General features: G+C 37.2%; 1 protein-coding gene across 1 annotated transcript in view; it reads left to right on the forward strand.

The window, feature by feature from the left end:
* Positions 1 to 21,074, forward strand: part of ctnna1 (catenin (cadherin-associated protein), alpha 1) — an 83,376-nt gene that overhangs the window by 51,630 nt on the left and 10,672 nt on the right. Inside the window, exons 10-16 of the mRNA XM_014006146.1 lie at positions 2,755 to 2,847; positions 3,449 to 3,605; positions 4,246 to 4,446; positions 9,117 to 9,268; positions 13,199 to 13,309; positions 14,667 to 14,848; positions 18,626 to 18,731. Of these exons, the coding sequence (XP_013861600.1) occupies positions 2,755 to 2,847; positions 3,449 to 3,605; positions 4,246 to 4,446; positions 9,117 to 9,268; positions 13,199 to 13,309; positions 14,667 to 14,848; positions 18,626 to 18,731 (1,002 nt within the window). The remainder of the gene's footprint in view (positions 1 to 2,754; positions 2,848 to 3,448; positions 3,606 to 4,245; positions 4,447 to 9,116; positions 9,269 to 13,198; positions 13,310 to 14,666; positions 14,849 to 18,625; positions 18,732 to 21,074) is intronic.

The following is a 21,074-nucleotide window of genomic DNA, read 5'->3' on the forward strand; positions in this document are numbered from 1 at the left end:
CCCCCCCCCCCCCCCCCCCAACACACACACAAAGAACCGCTCTATCACCCAACAGTTCCTCTACATGTGCAATATATGTCAGTTTGTGTGTGTAATTCCACAATTATGCTCTGTTTTAACATTATTAGCCCATTGAGAGGTCACCACACCACCACGGTTAATAAAAATCCTAGGGGAAACCCTGCATCTGTTTATTATCTAAAAATTTCTACCATTGTAATGTAATATTGGTTTAAAGAAGCTTTTTTTTAACCCGATGTTTTTTGACGCACGTTCATTTACACTACATAAAGTTTTTATTGGATGAAGAATTGCTGAAAATGAAAATGCAGAATCCCAAAAGGTTCATGTTTTCAAAAGACATTTTAAACTTTTTACACTTTATTTAAAAATAACATTTTATGGTTTTCAACAAAAGAACCAACAAAATGACATAATTTTAACTCATTTATTTTAGCGATTATGCTGAATTTCTAGCTACAAAAAAACTCATACTAACTCATATTTAAACGAGATTTATTTTAACATGATGATGAAAACATTTTGCTTTCCCTTAATCAGAATAATGCTGCCTTATAATAAGGATGATTCATGTTAATTTTTTTTAAATTGGGGATGATGRTCTTCTCAGCCTGTGCACCTTTTTTAGTTAAAATGAAATTCTATGAGAAAAACTGAATAAGACACTTTTGCTGCTAGATAACCAAGTGCCTGGATGTGGTACTCACTCCTCTGAACCTTAAATGGGTGGTTAAAGCAAGTAAAATGATGTTTAACCTGAGGTAGACTTTTACTTTGGCTCTTTCTTCTGCCTCTTTATGCTGAAATGACTGATTTCCCAGCAGCTTTCTGATAAGAGTTAGTAAAAGCTTGTGTGAAAGATCATCAAAGTATAAAAACAGGTCTCTCCATAGRGTGCCAATTTTTTTCCCTTCTATAACCACTCTCTCACCACTCCTTGTGAATTCAAGTGTTCACCCTGTGGTCTCTGCATGTCTTTGAATAGTGATGTAGCGTATGTTTATATCAATGTTTTAGTGCTTCACTGGTGCAGTTGAATAAACACTTCTCATCAGAAAAATTGCTCAGGAATTTTGAGGTTGTAGAATCGAGGTGCCTGAGGGTGCAGAGGATCTTTCATAATCTGATTCAGTTTACCACTTTTGCAGCCACTGAAGCAATCCACTGCCAGCACTTAAATAAAAGATTGTTTTTCTTAAAAGTTTAATTTTTAGGTTTGTCCCACATGTCTGTTTTAATAACTGTTTCAATCCACTAGTTTTGATTTTACCATTGTAGAAATGTAGACTTATCACGCAAGTTGGGGGAGGGGGCATCTAGCTTTACTCAAAGAGAGCAGAGGAATGCATTGCTGTGCTAATGTTTTATAAGGCTCTAATTCAGCCATTTTAAGACTTACAAAGCTAGTAGTAGCCAAGAACAAGCTTTGACAAATTACRAATGCAAAACAAAAATTCAAGATGGCCACCAGWGCTACTTTGAAACTGCAGTAACTGCCATTTTAAGACATTTGGGGCTGAAATTTTGGTGTGGTGGTAGCTAAGAATGATCCCCATAAAATACTAAAGCCAAATCAAAAATTCAAGATGGCCACCAGAGTTAAAAAGAAAAATTGACTACAACTCACACTTTTAGCCAAATTGAGGGTGAGATTTGTTATTGTGGTCGATGACTGAGATTTTCAACAAATGGTACAGTTGATTCTTAAATTTAAAATGGACRTCACATGGCAAACCCTTTCATAGTTTCTTTGGGGACTATTCTAGTTTAAGATTATTATTAGAAGATAAGAATAATTAGATATATTTGTAGACTTAGTCTTCTAACGTGTCCAGTTATAAAAGTTTTTGTTCTGCTTTTAGTTTTTCTCTATTGCCCAGGTAAAAGCAAGTAAACTGACAGACAAGTACAGATGACTGAGAATAGTTCCTGCTATAGTTTAATTTTTTTTCTTTGCATTTGAAAGTGATTACGTTTCAGCACATTTTCTGTCCATTGGATTATCCCATTTTGGCACARTTCCTCATATCCCAGGCATTCTGTTCCAGCATTGTTGCCAGCACATCACAAACAACAAACAGAAATCTTGAAAATCACYGACCTAAATTCATGTGAATTTGCGTCATTGCAAAAACATTCCTCCAGAAGATGCAAGCCAATTTAGAAATGATTGTAAATGAGCTTGATCTATTGGTCAGTACATAAAAAACTAGCTGTAAAATCATAAATGTTAGCAGGTGCAGGCATGTATTTGCTTAGCTCAATTCCTGCTCCTCATTCTGCTGCTCAGTTTGTGAAAGTGTCGAACACTTGCCTCTCCGGGAGGGTGATGGCAATCTGGCAGCCTGGTTATTTAGTCACTGAGAATAACCAATATCCTTGAGTAATCAGCCACAACTTGCATTTGCATTTGGTGAAAGGTACCATTGTTTCAGGAAATAATTTGAGGCCTTATGTGTTCAATCAACAGCGTAGCTTTTGTTTTTCTCTTACTATTCTGGTTGCCCCCTCTGTGCAAATCATGCTGTATCATTTTTGCAGCTTTATGAATTAATCTGCAACATTGAGCTTGTTTTCCACAGGGATTAGCTGTTTGGCAGAGCTGCTCTATTTTTGATCAATAACACTACACTTTAGTTTAATTATATGTATGTTGCCTTTTGTTCCTTCATAATAGGTCTTTGGGTCACTTGCTGTCTTTGGGGTATAAATAGATGTGTGTCCTCCATTTAGGTGGCTAACCTGGCATGCTCTATTTCCAACAATGAAGAGGGAGTGAAGCTGGTCCGCATGGCAGCATCTCAACTGGAAACCATGTGCCCCCAGGTACTAAGATGGTTTTTACTTAAGGTTCATCATGTGTAATACTTGTGTAAAAGTTAAATAAATTGCACCTGGACTTTATAATGATAACATTGAGAGATTTTCACGTTGTATTAGAAGCTCATAGAGGCATCAGTTTCCTTAGTGTCACACCTTTAGTTTGGTTTCAGATTACTTCTCACGTTGGTATTTAGTAATTCCCACATCTTCAATAATTTGTAAGTTTATGCTTAGTGTCCGTTTTAGTTACAAGATTGAAAACTGATCTTACTTTTGTTTTAACCTTGATTTGAGGGGTTGTAAAGGTTTTATATTGGTGCATAACTTTCAGTTTTTAAAGAGAGCCACTTTTCCCACATTTCTTTCCCTTTTAGAGAAAAAAAACGCTTGTTTATAATACCAAATGGTATTTATTTTATTTTCTCTTATGTTATGTCCTTCAAAGTCCTTATAACGCTAAGGTATGATTTTGCTCCTTGATGTTTTTTATTTTATTTTTTAACGATCKAGACATGAGCTTTGTTCAATCAGCATATGCTAATGTTGTTGCTGGGGGGTGTGGCGGTATAATTGAGCTTTAATGGTTGTAATTTGGCAATTACAGGTGATTAATGCAGCACTGGCCCTTGCTGCCAAGCCCAACAGTAAGGTGGCTCAGGACAATATGGATGCATTCAAAGACCAGTGGGAGAAGCAGGTTCGCGTCCTCACTGACGCTGTTGATGACATAACATCAATCGATGACTTCCTTTCTGTGTCTGGTAAGTAGTTTTGTTTTACTCATATCCGTAGTTTTCATACCTTTTAGAATAATTCAGTTATTTTTGTTGTTTTCTAAAATAATTTAATTGTATGAGACTTAATTTTATTATGATCATTTTAAAGCATATAAAACCTAATTAAGGCAAAATGACTTCTCAAATCATAGGAGATTATTTTTTGGTAAGAGCTATTTGCAATCACTGCTTTGGCTCTACATAAGAAAATAAAATCATTAGTACATCTGAAACTAACGTACTATGACGTGTCAATGCACACAAATAGTTTGCCAGACATGCCCTGTAAGAATTCTCATTATGCATCACGTTGAGTGACTTTGCTCACCTCCACCCAAGGACAGACTGTAATTTACACAGAGGTCATTAACATTTTACAGAGTTCCCATTAATAAGAAGTCAAAGAATTTGTCTTCAGCCCTCTTGAGTAATCTACCCTGTGGCCTTGTAAATTCAAAACCATTCAAACACACAAAAAAAAACCTTAATAGCTTTACATTTTCTTGGTCCCTGTCCACATCATTGATTGAAGTATGAGTGGGGGGGGGAAAGCCATTTAATGAATGTTTTTAAAAACACATTGTATTAAATATAAAGTACTAACTGCATATTGCTTCGTCTCCAGAGAACCACATCTTGGAGGATGTGAATAAGTGTGTCATCCATCTTCAAGAGAAAGATGTTGATGGTTTGGATCGCACTGCTGGAGCTATTCGAGGCCGCGCTGCCAGAGTCGTCCATGTGGTCACTTCTGAAATGGACAACTATGAGCCTGGTGTCTACACAGAGAAGGTTCTGGAAGCCACAAAACTCCTCACTGAYACSGGTACTACAAACATCTATTTAAAATAAAAAAGACGGGAATTTGCATTTTCTGTGAAATGCAGTGTGAAAACTTATTGCTGAAATTCTTTTGCTGAAAGCTGCTGAAGTCAGGCTGAAAACTTTTAATAGCTAAACTGGTAATGCAAGTTACATTTGAACAGCTGGCTTTTGGTGAATGTAAGGAAAAGTGAAAAATCTATTGAAAATTTGCAAAAATGTGTCAAAACTGAATACAGCAGAAATGTAGCTAAAATTAGCAGAAAATGGTAAATATTTTCAAAAAAGTTAAARCTAAAATTTAGACAAAAGAAGGTAAAACAAGCCGAAAAATGACTAACCTACRACCGGAAATTGCAGAATGAGATGCATTCTAAAAACATATGAAAGAAAAATGGATCTTAATGCTTTATACTTCACACAGAATGTGATTTGAGCATCAGGGGCATAAGATTTACATTCAAAGTTTATGATGGACGCGTGTCAATGGGCGTCGTGAAGTGCTGCGGTGTGTCTAGCATGTCGCGTTTTGAGCATTTGGTGTGCAACGCTTCGCACGTCCAAAACTGAACGTTTGCAGCTCGATGCAGCGCCTCAACCAATCAGAGACTCTGCTATTTGAYGTAGTGGYACATTTTCCTACGGGACATTCTCCTGAGACAGATGGACAGGAGGTCTTTAGGTCAAGTGCCTGTATTTGTTGTCCTGGCAGAAGATGCAGGCACCGATGCAGGTCAGCGGCTCGTCAAACTGGGCTCGGGACTAAAATAGAGCTGAAAGCGAGCCTTGTCAGCTCACTGCTCCTGGAGTGGTGAAACTCACCAAACTCAGAACTCCTGTGAATTATCCGGTGAATTAATTGTGAATTAATTATCTGGTGAATGCGACACACTCTTGTTCTCAGTAAATAAAGCTAAGCCACTTAATTTCATCCCCCATACAGAGACCAGCAGAGGAAAACAACCAAGATACCCTTTCCGATGTACGTGATATGTGTCTAGAGCAATTTTGGCGAGTGTCTGCCGCAGGGGTGGAAATTAAAAATTTTCCCCACCAACCACAGTGGCTGGTAGAACATGTTTTGTACCAGCCACTCAGACTTTTTACCAGCTACTATTTTTTGTTTCTGTAACACGGTGGCATTTGGACAATTCGTGGTCCTGGTGGCCTAATTATATTGTTTGTGCCTACGATCAGATAATGACACTCAAAATCTATTAGTGTCTTTGAGTTTTCAAGCCAGCCTGTTTGCCCAAATTTAAAATGATGGACTTTTTGATGTCTCTACTTCTCTTATTACCTTGCTTTTTGCTGGTATGCAGGTGGAATACCAATTATTTTAGGTGGGCTACTTGGCTGGAAATAAAAGCTTTTTAACCTTAATAATATAGGAGAAATTTTCAAAGTGAAAAAAACCTTAAATTACCTGAGGTAAATTTATCTCCATTTAATAAAATCAGCCTTCGCCTTTTATCACTTGTAGTTTTTGTTCTATAGGCTACCAGTATGAATATGTGTCTTCTGTTCTAAGTGAGATTTCAATAACAGATGGAAATCCCTCTGATGATCCGTTGTCTCAGAGTGGATCATTTCTATTTTTACTTTTGAAAAAGGTCATGTCACAAGGTTCATTTTGTTACTTAGTTTTCCTGGGTTTTTGTTTTGTTCTGCATCAAAAAAAATAGCCTGCAAGGAAAAGAAGGAGCAGATTATTTATTTATTTATTTATTTATTTATTTATTTATTTATTTGAGCTGTCAGCTGATCTTCAGACGTTTCCTAGAGGTTAAAAAACTGTTTTTCCTTAAGTTTCTATCGGTCAATCAAAGTGATCATGGTTATTGAGTTAAAATATTTAACAACTAATAGGAAGTTTTTTTTTAACATTTATGTAATATTCACATATTGGCAGTTAGAAATACTGTAGTGTTTTAAATCATCAGATTTCAGATTTTTGCTCTTGATGCCAGCCTAGAGTTCTAGCTTTGCTGTTTGCCGACAGATGAAACAAAACTGACTGCCCTGTTAAATTCACTATTATCCGTTTTTCCCCCCTTTCCATTATTGTTAAAAAAACCCTGCAACTTTCAGTTCATTCTCTGGTTCCTCTTGAGAAAGGGTTTTGTTACCTGTTTCCCGATTAACTGCAGATATGTAACGCCACATTAAAGTTGGTGTTTTTATTTTCTCCTTGTGATAATCGGACGTTTACCTGTATAATGCGCGCACGGGGGGAGAGGACGACTTATTTCTAGCTGCAGAGCAGGTTGGAAGATGGTTATTTGATGTCATTTAATGTTTGTTAACGTCCTATAGGCTCTGAAATCCTCAATAAAAATGAAACTGAGGTTTTGACAAAAGTCAGTAGTGCGATTCGAATGCATTTTATTTTATTTTTAATTTTTTAGTTCATTACACACCTGCCACAGTGGCGGGTGCGTTGTTCGGTGGCGGGTGCCACTACATAATTTTACCCGCATTTGGCCAGTTGTGGGTGCTAATTTCCACCTCTGGTCTGCCATCAAAGTGCACAAGCATCCAACTTGAAGCGTTGGGCGTGCTTTTGATGTGTTCTGTCTGAACGCAGCATTATAATTATTCACACAATAAATAAAGATTAGAAATGTTAGATGCTTGCAGTAGACGGCATCATGGTTTATTGTTGAACGATTGATGCACATGGTTCAGATTCTTATTAACACAAATTTTCAAACAAAGTAAATCGATTAGCTCATAATTTTTAGCAGCAGGCCACATGAAACGAGAACAGTTGTTGTTTTTAAGCCACTGTGTTGTGTCCCAGGTCAGATATTCTTGTCAGTCAGCCTGACATGGTAAACAAATCTAATGTCCAGTGCTGAACGCTCATCCTGAATTCAGTAACAATGAGAAGAATCATAGAAGCATTTGTTCTTCGTGGGTTTGATTCACTCACAGATGTATTACAGTCAAACAGGAGGAAAAACCGTGCGCCTCTAAGTCAGCTTTTATCAAATTACCTAAAATGGTCTACATAGATTAGAGCAGCTGTTTACATTTTTTTTGTTTAACAGGGTTGCACTAAAATCTGCTTTGTTTAATCCTAGAACTCTGCTCTTAATTTATCTTCTGGTGCCTTTTTTAAGCTRAAAGCTTTTGTACATCTAKAATTGATTTCTAATTGTTTGGTGCAAAGTGGAGTAATTTTGTTTCAGTGGTTCCACTCTTKTAGTGTTTCATATTGTGACCCAAATGCTGACTCAGCATCTGCACAGCAGTTGCATTTCAGTTGTCAGATAAATTTGAATATCTTAACACAAGTTGAATCACACAAGTCATTTTGTCCAAATAAAGTGGTATATCATTAGCCAGCCGGCATGTATGAGCAGTGTTAGCTTCCATCACCAGCGAGCTAACATGACAGAACGATTTTTCGGTTGTCAGATTTGGAAATGGCTCGGCCCTCTGGAGGGTGTGGGCCCTATTAACAGTCAGGAAATGCAGGCAGATCATCGGAGGGTTTTAGATGAAGCTGAGTSAAGCAGTTGGAAATTATTTTAATGTCTTTTTACTCAATAAAGGTTTGATTTAAATCAATACATTTCCACAACATAAATCTGAATGCTTTCTGTCTTTTTATTGGGTGCTGTTTCTCACTCTTTGTTATTAAATAACAGGTAAGTAAATGGAAGGTTTTWGTTATTTGACAAAATGAATGAGGCATAATATTTCACACACTTTGAGATAAAAGTTTTGTAGATGACAGATTAAAAGCAAAGTATTGATTAACATCAGCTTGGTAATTTATCTAGCTGGTTTTATGATCTTACTCCTATTTGATTTTTAAAAAATTATGAGAATTGCTTTAATTAATTTTCCCTGTGAGGAAAGATTGTCATTGTAAAATCTCATCAGCCAGATTCCTGTATTCCTTTCAACACTTTCTGTGCAGAAACCTTCAGGCTGCATGCGATTTTGTAAGCTCAAATCAAAATCCTCTTTGTTGACGYGGCTGTGCTCCTGCCCTCTAAATTTGCATCCTGACATCCAGGCCTCTCCTACGAAGAAGCCGCTAAATCCAAAAAATTGAATTTGAAATAATGCAAATGAGAGGGAAAGGCCTCCAGAGCAGTTATCAAATTGTCATTGGGGCAAAATGCTCGCCCATTGGGACAGCTTTGTGAATCCTTGTGTTACAATGTCTTTYTGCTCCGTCAGATTTCTTCCCTGAAGCCATGGGTTTGGTTTATGTGTGACCATTTAAAGCAATAAGCCAAAAGAGCAAAATGCCAATAATCAAAGGGTGATCTAATCACTAAACCTTTTAATCAGAGTATTTTTAGTCCTTATTTCTTTGAGAAGGTCAGTTATTAAAATAGTCTTTAGAATGCCTTTAAATTGTGATGGTTTAAATTAAGTAGCTTTTTTAAAACACCAAAAATACCACAGATGTAGATCTAAAAGTCCTAGCCAGGGAGAATTGGCCTGATTATTCACCTCAGTGCAGGTACTTTTACAAACCTGTTTCCAGTGGTAACTCGACAATGGGTTTACAAAGTATTTTTAAAAGTTTGACGTGATACATTTCACTCTGTGACGTTTGTTTTTTACACTATTTTTTGTGTGGGTGTGAAATTTTCCTTCTATATTTTTCCCTTCTTTTATCATTTTTTTCCCCATTTTTCTGTTCCTCAGTAATGCCACGGTTCACGGAACAAGTCGAGTCTGCAGTRGAGGCCTTGAGTTCAAACCCCTCTCAGCCAATGGACGAGAATGAGTTCATTGATGCATCTCGCCTCGTATATGATGGCATTCGYGACATACGCAAGGCTGTCCTTATGATCAGAGTAAGTCTGCACAGATTTCTTTTCTCCACTGCCTGTCACACAACATAGAGATTTGCTTTTATGTGTCATTTTTTGCTTTTATTCAGAATAAAAGCTATTACCCCTCAAACCTTTAGTGGTTAACATTTTACTTTGGCAAACATGTAACAAAACAAACAGCAAAAAAATAAATAAAATATATATAATTAGCAATTTTTCCGCATTGAACAAAAGGGAAAAATAACTTATTTGCTCAATCGAAAAAATGGAGCAAATTTTGAAGTAGAAGCTTTTTGCACCTTTTTTGGTTAATGTATGGAGCTCACTAAAGACAAACATGCTTTTAATCAGTGAGAGTTTCAATTACCTCATATAGCTGTTAACACATCAGCTTTAATGGATGGAGCCACTTCATAGATTATTTTTCTACATCCATTATTAAATTTTAGTCAGAAATGAAAGCCTTACATGATGAGTTTAAGAGTTTTTGGATAAGCTGCATGTTTCTTTACAAGATAGTTTAGATGAGAATTTTCCACCTATAAGCCTTGTGTCCATCGGTGTTTATTCTGGGGTTGAGCGTTGAGTTTTTAGTTTTTTCAGTTTTCAAGATGTGCTACTTTTACTTTTTGTGTTTTGATGCTTTCCCTGGTCTACTTCTTGTTCCAGTTTTACAACCTCCCCCTTTAGGTTTATGCTTGTTTCAGATTCTAGATGCAGCAGAATGAGAACAGCCAACATCTTTCGCCACACCTCCATGTTGACTTGCCATCATGAAGGAGTCTCTATTCCTTTCCGTTGTTTCAAACTGACAGCGTTCTTGTCGGGGCCTTGTTTCCTGTCAGTCAACTAGGTGCCACAGCTTGTTAAAATCCGCAAGCGCTCTCTTTCAACTGCAGCCCCGTTTGCTTATTATAGACTTGTGCTGGTATTTTCTTGACAAAATTGCAAGGTTTTTCCTTTTTGCCCCAAACAATTCAATGAAAAATGTTGCCTTCAATATCCAAATGTGATTAATTTTTAATTTAGCTTTTGAGTGAAACAGTTTATTTCCATAAAAATGAACAGTTTAATCAATATTTTTGATCCCGTATGTTTTATTTGAGGGCTTTTAAATACTACTTTACTATGAAACATTTAATACCTTAATCTTGACAAAATCTCTCTACACTTGGTACTATTTTTAGAAGGATACCAGAAACTTGAGCTGCCCATTATTAGAAGCCAGTGATTAACTTTTCTCAGGGAAAAGCCGACCTAATTGACCAAGCATACAATCTAGTTTAACAACAGCCTTAGATGTCTGTGGGTTGATGGCTTTTGCTTGAGTAGAACCATAACTGAGACAGATGGTAGTAGGGAGCCATTGAAGCATTTCTTTACAGGCTGACAATGAGCTGACAACAAAACCCACTGCAGCTCTAAAGAGAAATGGATCGTCTTTATGGTGAAGTCTTTATAGTGTAGCTAGTTTAACTACTTGAAACTGCCGTGTTATACAAAGTGAGTGCRTAATATGTAACCTTATGTATTAAATACTTGAAGTTACATTGTGCTGGTTGTATTATGCAGTTCTTTGTTGCTATCGAGGCTTTAATCTTTTCAATTGGTATCATTAGTCTCGATCACATGTTCTGTGTTGGGCACTAAAACTGTTTATTGGTTTCCATTAATTATCGTACTCAGACATGGACAAAAACCAAATAAGTCGACCTATTATGTTTTTGCATTTGCATCATAATGAGCATCTGATTTAAGATGGACATTTTAATTAGCATTCCTTCGTTCTGCAGTGCCTGAGAACTACATTCAATTTCTATCTACCCCAGCCCCACTCTTGTTATCCAGATTAAGCTATTAACACTGAGCTTATGGGCTTGGCTAAATACTACAGAGAGGGAGAGGGAGTATGCGTAAGTGTGCATGTGTGTCAAAATGAACAGAGGATTAGTAGAAATACTTAGCTCATTCAAGATTTYGCCATCAGATTGATTTTGCCATTAACTGTCAGCTTGGGAAAGACACAATTCAAACTTCCTCCATTATCTTAAAAAAAAAATTCCCACGAGTCGAACAGGATTTCACAATCAAGCCTGAAGGGTGATCAACACATTACCAGGAATTATAAAGCAGGAAATGACTCAGCTTTTATCGTCATAGTTGTAGTATTTCCAAATGCATGTTYACTGGAATGTCTTTAATTGCTGTTTGGAACGCTGGTACAACGAATACATTGATTTCTGCTAAGAAGAACTCCTTCACTCACATGACTAAAATTCAAGTTCAAAGTTTGTTAGATACAATTGGCTTAAATGAGTTGTCTAAATGGCTCCAAGATGACATAAATCTAGGGCTTATCCATACATGCATAAAGGCTGTGGCCTAGTCTTAAATCAAAACAGACAAGTGTGTGTGGGGTGGGTTTTAGGATGGACATGTCTTTAACCTTTAAGTGGCTTGCAGTCAGTCTGTGTTGGATGTCCCCTGGATATTGAAAGGCAGACGGAGCCCTCTCTCCACCTACAGCGACATCAGAGAATATGCCTCCTAGACATGAAACTGACTCTAAGTCAGGCAGCTGCTGACAGTTGGATACAGAGGGCAGCTGTCGTTACCTTATKATTTGTGTAGTGCCTCACAGCCCAAGGTGATTTTTACTGGCTCCGTCCTAAAATAAAATTAAAGGGAAGAGGGGTATCAGTTCAGCTCACTGAGGCGATGAGTAGGATGTCACAAAAAGAATAACAGTAGGGTAATACCGTTGAATGGGGCCTGTCCGTATTTACAACGGCACACAAAGATGCAGCACCGGCTCGTTTCCTGGCTCTGTAATTCAGCTCGCTCTCATTCTTCTCTTAATGATTGCACTTCACATAGCATCTGGTCTTATGTGCCTCACAGGTAATTTACGTGGATAAAATGGAATATTTCTCCTTTCGGATGCACAGCAGTGACACGGGCCGCTATTAAATATGATTAGTGTATTTTGCCATAGCATAAAAAGTCGTGGCAAACTAACTGTAAAAGCATCGGCTTCAATATGCTTTATTAATATTATCTAACAGCAGGTTRTTATTGTCACTCTCTAGTAGTTTCCCATTGAATAACCACCCTGAGATATCATTTCTAAACCTCCCACATTCACAGGTTATCTGTTTTACAGGCCACAGCAGGTGATATCTCTGCCCCACTGAACAGCATTGTCTGGGTTGAAAGACATGCCTGAGCTTTGTATCTGACACTATTCCCATATTCTCTCGAGGACAAGAGCTTCACTACAGTTTCATAAAGGAGTATAAGGTTGTTCAGAGACCCTCAGCTATTTTTAGATATGAGGGCTCCAAATCCATTACAGTAGGGAGTCAGTTGGATAAGCACAAATGGAGGCACAAGCGTGATAATGCACCTTTATCTGGCCACATCATTTACCCTGAATCTATAGCTCTACTAAAAACATTTTCCTGACCTGCTGTTACTGTTTGCCTTAAGCGTGACCTACTGAGCTCCAATTTTATTTGAATATGACTTATAGACAAAATTTCACTAATTGCTTGTTCTGYATTCATGGTTAGGGAGGTAAAGGAAGAAACCAAGTATCAAAATTCCAGAAGAACACAATTCATGCCTCACTCGTCTTTTTCCTCAAATGGCAGCGACAGATGGGCTTTTGAAGTGTTTTGCTCCCAATATGTTTCATACCAGCACGTACCTTCATTTTCCCACTCAAAATGCACAGGCAGTACATTACACTACACAAGCTATGAGAAGGGAGACATTTATCTTTTGCTGCCCAGGCTGGCAGCACTGAGACATTTCTCACAGACAGTGAGCAGGTTTATTATTTAATGGTGCTCACAGTGGTGTTGTATGCCAATATTATTTTATGTTCTCCACATAAGTATAAAATGCAATTTTTTAAAATCTTGTTTTCCTTGTTTTTTGTCAATAAAGACTCCAGAAGAACTGGATGACTCCGACTTTGAGACCGAAGACTTTGATAAACAAAGCAAGACCAGCGTGCAGACGGAGGATGACCAGCTCATTGCCGGTCAAAGTGCACGAGTAAGTAGATGTTTCTAGGTTGTAAATCTCGCCTTGAAATTTTGTAGCAACAAAATATTAATACTTGAAGAAATGAATGTTCATAAGAGGAAATAAGATATTTTATTTCCATGCTGAAAGTGGCCTTTTAGTGCCCTTCAGAACCGAGGATTAAATATTGTTGAGTTTTTACTTACAGCTTTTTTATTCCATCATTTTATAGAGCCATCCAGCTTGATTACATTAGGAGCATTGTTTGACAAAACAGCAAAAACTATAAAATGTCCTGAGCTGAATCTTGTTAAAAAGGAGATTAATGATAAATGTGTATTTTTTTCTTTTTAAATAATTTGTAGAAACTCAATTGTAGTCGCTTGGAACGGTTTTGATGTTAATGCTGTCTGAGCCATTGTGTTTCGTTCAAACACTCCACCCCCATACTTACTGTTGATGGCTTGTGCACAGTTGGTTTGGCATCATAATAGCTGAAGTGACCGAAGTATTTGCAAAATCTCCTTTCGTGTGGCGTTCTTGCCAAATTATAGGTCTCTTTGATTCTGTTGTTGCTACCCAGAAGTCAAATATTTTATATTTTCTGATCAATCATATCAGATGGATCAGTCATTAATAAGGAGATTAATCAGTATATTGTACATCATTTCATAAAAAATGGAGAGTGAGATTATAACAATCCTTTGTGTCTGAACAATTTAATTTATTCCATAGTGATTTGTTTGGTCAGTAAAGATTATGTTGCTGTTTTGTTTGGATTTATCTTCTCTCCTTTTTTACCCTATTGGCGCTTATATGGCTTCTAAAAACAGACCAGTAAAGGAGTGAGCATTATTTGATTTCCTGCTCTCAAGTGTCGGTCCACCTCAACTTGACAAGTTAATTCACTGAATGTCTGCCTGTTTGGAAGCTTCTTCTTTACTGTTCAGTTTAAGAGGACTGATAGACATGCTGTTAAACTCATTTCCACATGTTGTCAAATGCTGCTAAATAAAGGTCTTTATGGTTTTTAGTTGTACAAAAGGGAGCAATGTTTTTGCCCCGTGATGTGGCTTCAGAAACATTTTTGCAAAATATGGTTTTGTTAAAACATTGCAAACCTGAAAAATCAGTTCTAATGCAGTTTTTATTCATATCAGACTATGCAAATTCATGTATTTAGGTTTTAGATTGCATTTTATTAAAAAGTATGAAACAAATCATACAGAAAAAAGTATAACATTTAAAATTTATATCCTCTGCTGGAATCCCATTAACACAGAGGCCATGCCTGCCAAGAAAACATTGCATTTTGGTGTTTCTTGCAAGAATATGTCAAAGTGTTGCTCACTAACCCCCTGCACCTTCCCTAATTTTTCTTCTACAGGCTATCATGGCTCAGTTGCCGCAGGAGCAGAAAGCAAAGATTGCCGAGCAGGTGGCTAGCTTCCAGGAGGAGAAGAGCAAGCTGGACGCTGAGGTATCCAAGTGGGATGACAGCGGCAATGACATCATTGTGTTGGCTAAGCAGATGTGCATGATCATGATGGAGATGACAGACTTCACCAGGTGAGACGACGGGACAAATGAGCTAAAACATCATTGCACTTGATAGATGTTTCTTTGAGTTTCTGACTCATATTAACTAGTCTGCCTATGCATGCAAAATAAATTAGTCCAGACATATGGGTGCTACTATAAATAAGTCATTCTACACTTTCCTCATATTATCTCATACTTTCTTCATTAGAATATTTATAAGCAAATGCCTTGACAAAATTTACAGCTTAAGTTAAGACTTAAATACATTCTCCCAGTAAGCTTATGTTTGTTAACAAACATTCATCTATATTTGAGAAAAGGTTCACATAAAGTTTAAGACTATTGTTCGTGCAGCAGAGCTTTTCATTTGACTTAAGCAGCAGGATAGTTAGGATTTCCTCTTTATTATTTTTCTATCCCTTTTAATCTTGATTTATGAAACCATAAGCAGAGCATCACATTTTCTTCTCCCCTGCTACATAAATAATAAGCCAGGTCTCCTTTGGAAAGAAATTAAATGGACATCCTTCCTTCACAGAGCTGCTAAAGGCCAAATTCACACTCTGAGTGGATTATGTAGGTAATACTGTATATTAAGCAGATGTTGGGGTTAGATCTGACTAATTGGATAATTATTCATTTGATACCATTCTCAGTTTTCAGGTTTGAATTCATTCTTTTAACTTTTATTGAAAGCTTTTTGCAGTAACAGCTGAAATGTTGGAGCCCTTGGGCATCACCTTAAAAWGTGTTTATGATTTTATCAGTTGTTTGCTGGTCTTTTTGCTGTTACTTTTTGTTTTCATTGTGAGATTTGCAGCAGGTTTCGGTTAAGAGTAGGTGTCACAAACACTTGAGAATATTTTGTTTAGAAAACATTCCTGCATTTTTGCTGTCTGTTTTGGGTCAGTGTCCATCTGTACTGTGAAGAGCTATAAAATCTGCTTTGCTGCATTTYGCAGAATCTGAGTTGGCAGAGTGTGACTGTACACTACAGAATTCATCCAGCTGCTCGTATCACAATGACAGTATGCACTAGTTATCCATTTTCTTACGCAGTCATACATTCCCATGYCATCACACTGTCTCCGCGTGATTTTTATAGACGCTGACGCTTCGGATGAATTTTGCCCCCTACTTTCTTTGTCGTTTTTGTGCAAATTTATTTTTGTTTTATTTGCCCAAACAGTGGTCTTTTAGAGCTGGTCTGACTTTTTAGTGTTAGTCATTTTTATTTTAGGGTAGCGTTCAGTTGAAGAATTTGATAAACTGCATATGCAAATACTGAGTGCTTATTCATATGTAAAATAAAAGGATTAGTCATTTGTGTAATTTTATGTGTATATTGTTTTGGAATGACGTTCTTTCTACATTCCTCAGCTTGTACAGTGTTTGTAAAGAGACATTTAATCGGTTTAATCTATTTTTGTATGAGGTGGCTTTTTAAATTWGAAATTTTTTTTGCACAGCAGTCACCTCATCCTCTAAATGAAAAGGCCCATTTCACTGAATAAAGATTTGAAATATTAAAAAGCGGTAGCAAAGTTTGCGACGCTAACAGCCGCAGACCTGAATGGACCTGAATGGTTGAACAGCACCCAGTAGGTTTTATGTGCTCTTTATTCCTCAAAAAGAAAGTATGGAAAAATATTGCCACCTTTTTTTTTGTTGTTGTTGTATAATGGATGAATGGTTGGATGGATAAAGGTATGAGGTTATTGATTGCTGTGACATTTTTGTGTTTTATAAATGCTGCCTCTCCCACAGTTTTACACTTTAAAGCAAACCAAGGAGTTAAAAAAAGGAGAAATGACTCATAGAAACCGAATAATGGTTTGGTTTGTGAGTACTGTTGGAATTAATCCAATTTTAAAACATTTTTTACAGTTATTACTTTAACAAATTTAATTGTGGCCTCAGATCAAGTACATGCATTTTAGAAGTTAATAAAGTCATGAGTCCTTGTTTTCAATAAAAAACAAAATGGTACTGATTTAAAGTGTCAAATTAATTGAGATGCATTTTAAAATAACTTTAAAATGGCCTTTTATGGCGTTAGCAATTGGATGACTGCATGAACTTGCAAAGTACTGATTATACAAAATCTGGTTATAATAACTGTTCCTCTAGGAGAGAAATACTTTGCTCTTATCAAGGCTCCTGAGACCTTTTGATTTTCAGCACTGATGGGCTACTTTATATTACACAAAATCAAATAAGATTTTACAACAATCTGACTAAGTTAAAACTTTCAGGTGATTATTTTCATCATAGAGTTTGTCTGAACTGCTGCAAACACTGTTTGAGTTAACAAGGGTGAAAGTATTTCTTTTTTTTTAACCGCCCATCTACGACCGCTGTTTTTTCTTTTTTGTGTGTGTGTGTGTGTGTGTGTGTGTGTGTGTGTGTGTGTGTGTGTGTGTGTGTGTGAGAGTGAGAGTGAGAGTGAGAGTATCAGCCAGCATATCAATCCACACATTATGGCTTCACTCATGTATCCAGTGATGGCTCGTGGAAGGTCAGTGGCTGGTAAATTCAACCTGCGCTCAAATTATTGTCTTTTGAACCTTGGCGTGGAGCGAAGTCCTGCCGAGGTTAATGTATTAGATAGTTGACCTCTTCTGACAAATCTGCAGAAAGTAGGAGAAATTCATGTTGACTCCTGCATGGCCGTTTGGCAGCTCTCATGAATAAAACCATTTGGGGTTTGGAAACATTCAACATATTTGGGAGCCACCTGTCACAGTCCTGTGCTGTGAAGTGTTTGGCTTGCGCACATCTGGGGGCCTGCAGGTGTTGTGGGGACTAAAATATTTAGCTGGATTCTCTTTGTTTTATCTTTATGGGCTGTTTAACTTCCCCAGCAGAGTTCAAAAGTACTCTGGAAAAAAACACATCTTATATAAAACATGGTAGATCAGGTACAAATCAGTTGCTGCTGTGTATTTGTTTTGAACAAACCACAGCAGCATGCTATCAGCTGCCTTTTTGCTTGTATGCTGTTTTTACTCCGTCCCCAGAAGTGTCACAATGCCTCCAGCTCAGTCTCCTGGGGTTGACTTCGTCCCAGGAGAACTTCCAGTATGCGCTCTGATGCATGGCCTTTTCCACTAGGACCCTGGCTTGTTTTACATCAGAGCAGCAGAGGGAGAGCTGGAGAAGGAGCGTGTTGGAGATGGGAGGGGAGGAAAGGGGAAGCAAGAGAACAGAACACAAAATTCCATCTGTTCTGGGTTGGATGGCTCATTTTTTTTTAGCCTGGAGAGAGCAGCTTTGAATCCAATTTCTGTCTCTTGCCAACTGTGTCCCAGAGTCCCCTGGGGGGGTTGAAAAATGGCAAATAGCTGACAAGCTTTACAGTGTGTCAGGTCAGGGCTGGACTGACCTGTGTGGACTGGACTTTGTTTGGCTCAAAAGGGTCAACAACGATGGACATGGGAGTCAGGTCCAGAAATTAAATTATCCTTCAGTTTTGTTTTACTTTGTTTCATTTGGAATAATTTTAAACTCAGTTGCTGGTATAGCTTTTTAAAAAAGTGTCCTGCTTWGATAAATACTTTCCACACTTTTTGCATTTATTTTATTTTTAAAACATTTATGTTTCTGATGGCCCTATATGACACCAGGCTGCTTTTAGAGTTTAATATGTGGCCTGCCTGAACTGTTCCTGTAGTTTTTATATATGCTTTCTTGCTTAACCAACCATCTGACAGAATCGGGCTCTGGGACTTTTTGTCCTGAATGAGACTTGAGTCTGCATTAGAGTTACAGCTGGGTCTAATGCTTTCCATCTTTTCTGTTCAGAGGAAAAGGGCCACTGAAGAATACATCTGATGTCATCAGCGCTGCCAAGAAAATTGCAGAGGCAGGATCCAGAATGGACAAACTGGGCCGCTCCATTGCTGACCAAGTAAGTCATAACGAGTCTCTGTCTCCAAGGAGTGATGTAAATCACACCTTTTATGCTCTCAACCTCAGTATACAGCTACAGTGGGACTTACTCAACCCACCACTCCTCAATCCAAAAGGTATTTTTTATACAAAAGAGTCCTTTAAGTTTCAGCAAAAGGGGGGGAAAAAAGAAAAAAAATAGGTAGGTACATGAAATCATCTATTCATAGAAGTGATTACAGTAATACAATTTAGAAAATAAAGCAATTTGGAATATATATATAATATATATTCCTTTCCTCCACATTCCTACTAAGGTTGGTGGGGCAATAATTGTTTTTTGTGCAAAAACCTAAACTGCATCAGCTTTCAATAGGTTTTCAAACTGAATGTACCTGTGCTGCATCAATAACAGTATAGTTCCTAAAATTAGTTTGTACATTTGCAGGAATGTAGCACAACAGGGATTCATACAGCGACTTTAATACTTGATTGCTTGTTGTTTAACCAAGAGATGTTTGACTCTGATCTTTGTTTGAGCTCATTGTTTGACTTGAGACTCCAGTTGATTCCCTCCAATTCAGTTTATTTTGTGTGCTTTTTCTAAGCCATTATTGCAAAGCTGACATGATGACATTACATAGATGGAATTAGAACTGCATCACTTGCGGCCGATTTGTGAACAGAAAAGAAAACAAAATGATGACAGTGGTTTTTTTTTTTTTTTTTTTTTTTTTTTTTTTTTTTTTTTTTTTTTTTGGAGAAGTGCTGGTGAATTCTCGAACTGTAAAGAAAGACGATGATCTCAATGAAAATGAAAAGACATAAACATGATTTAGCATGAATGTTAATATTCAGCATGATGGAAACGGAAACTGAGCTTGACACAGAGTCAACATGTTAACATAATTCACTTTTGGATATGATGGAAGAAAACACATACTTGGGTCCCAGCACAATAAAGTCAAGCAATAAAATGTAAGAATAACTGAAATATAGACAAGTCATACTTGCAACATGCACAAAAAATAGGTAAGATTGGTCAGGTTCATTGTCAATAAAATGGCAGCACAGCTAAGTGCTATTTAAGAACATTGTTGAAAATTCCTATATYTGTTCATATTGCAGTATACATTGCAGGGTTAGAAAAAAAATCTAATTTTTTTCCCAATATTCTGCAGCCCTTGTGTTTTTTTGCCCATTTAGACACCCTTTTAAGACACTAACAAAACTATAGAATTAATTTCTGGGATTTATCAATAAGAGCTTCAACATATTACATTTTGTTTTAGGATCAAAAACTTTATTTTCCATCTCCCTCAGTCCACATGCCAATTCCCATCATTGGGTCCTTGACAAAGAAACTTACTTCCAATTATCCCCGGCCTCGTATTTCACTTAAAAACTACTGTACCACTCCTTAGGGAGATGCTCTATGTGATTTACTTTTTTACCTTATGTGCCACGTATGGTAAGACTAACTACACCAGTGTTTACAATATGTACACATTTTGTTGTTAAACACTGTACAACTTTCCTTATGATGCTGATAAGAAGACGTGATCGTCACTTTGAGTTCCTCTCCTGGAGAGATGTTTGATTCTGTGTTCAACGTCTAGCAGCTGTGTTTTCCCCACTTTTATCTAAGAACACAGTTGGCTAAGAAGGAACTCTGTCTTCAGATGTTTAAGATTTCTATTCAGATAACACTGGTTGGCTCAATCACTCTCTTCTGCTCTGGTTTAGTAATCACAGATAACATGTTTTGCAAAAAGTGACAGCACAGAGTTTATGGAGTGTGTCGCCTGCAGCACCAAGATTTGGGGTCTTGGTATTGTTTGTAATCAATTCTGTTGTCTGTTTTGCAATGATAAATATTTGTCTCAAGAGTGTAGATAGTTAGTTTACTAATTAGGTAGTTTCAAAGAATGTTTTGTAAAAACATATTATGCGTATTAACTCTTCCTGCTTTAAAAAAGTTTTATTGCCCCTCCCTAATATTTAAAACTTTATGGTACCCTATCAGGTATCAGTTAACAGTTACCCTTCTCCATTCTAAGGTTTGCTGCCCTGGCAAGGTTTTTAGTGATTTACTTCCTAACTGGAAACATCTGCATTTARGTTTCAGCAGAGTTGTCTCCCTCATTGTCTGACATAATGAGCTGCTAGCCTCAAAGAGCTCTGCACGTCTGATATTTTATTTAAGGTGCCCTCAGATCTTTAATATTGGAGACCCCCGTCTATCACAAAGTAACAGTTTTTACCTGTACTGACCTAATTGCATAATCATCAGAATAGGGAATAAGCCGCCCTGGAAARTCACTTTTATATGCTTCAGTGCAGCTTTTGAAGATGCATATTC

Source organism: Austrofundulus limnaeus, unplaced genomic scaffold (assembly GCF_001266775.1).
Source record: "Austrofundulus limnaeus strain Quisiro unplaced genomic scaffold, Austrofundulus_limnaeus-1.0 Scaffold34, whole genome shotgun sequence".
In the NCBI taxonomy this organism is placed as follows: Eukaryota; Metazoa; Chordata; class Actinopteri; order Cyprinodontiformes; family Rivulidae; genus Austrofundulus; species Austrofundulus limnaeus.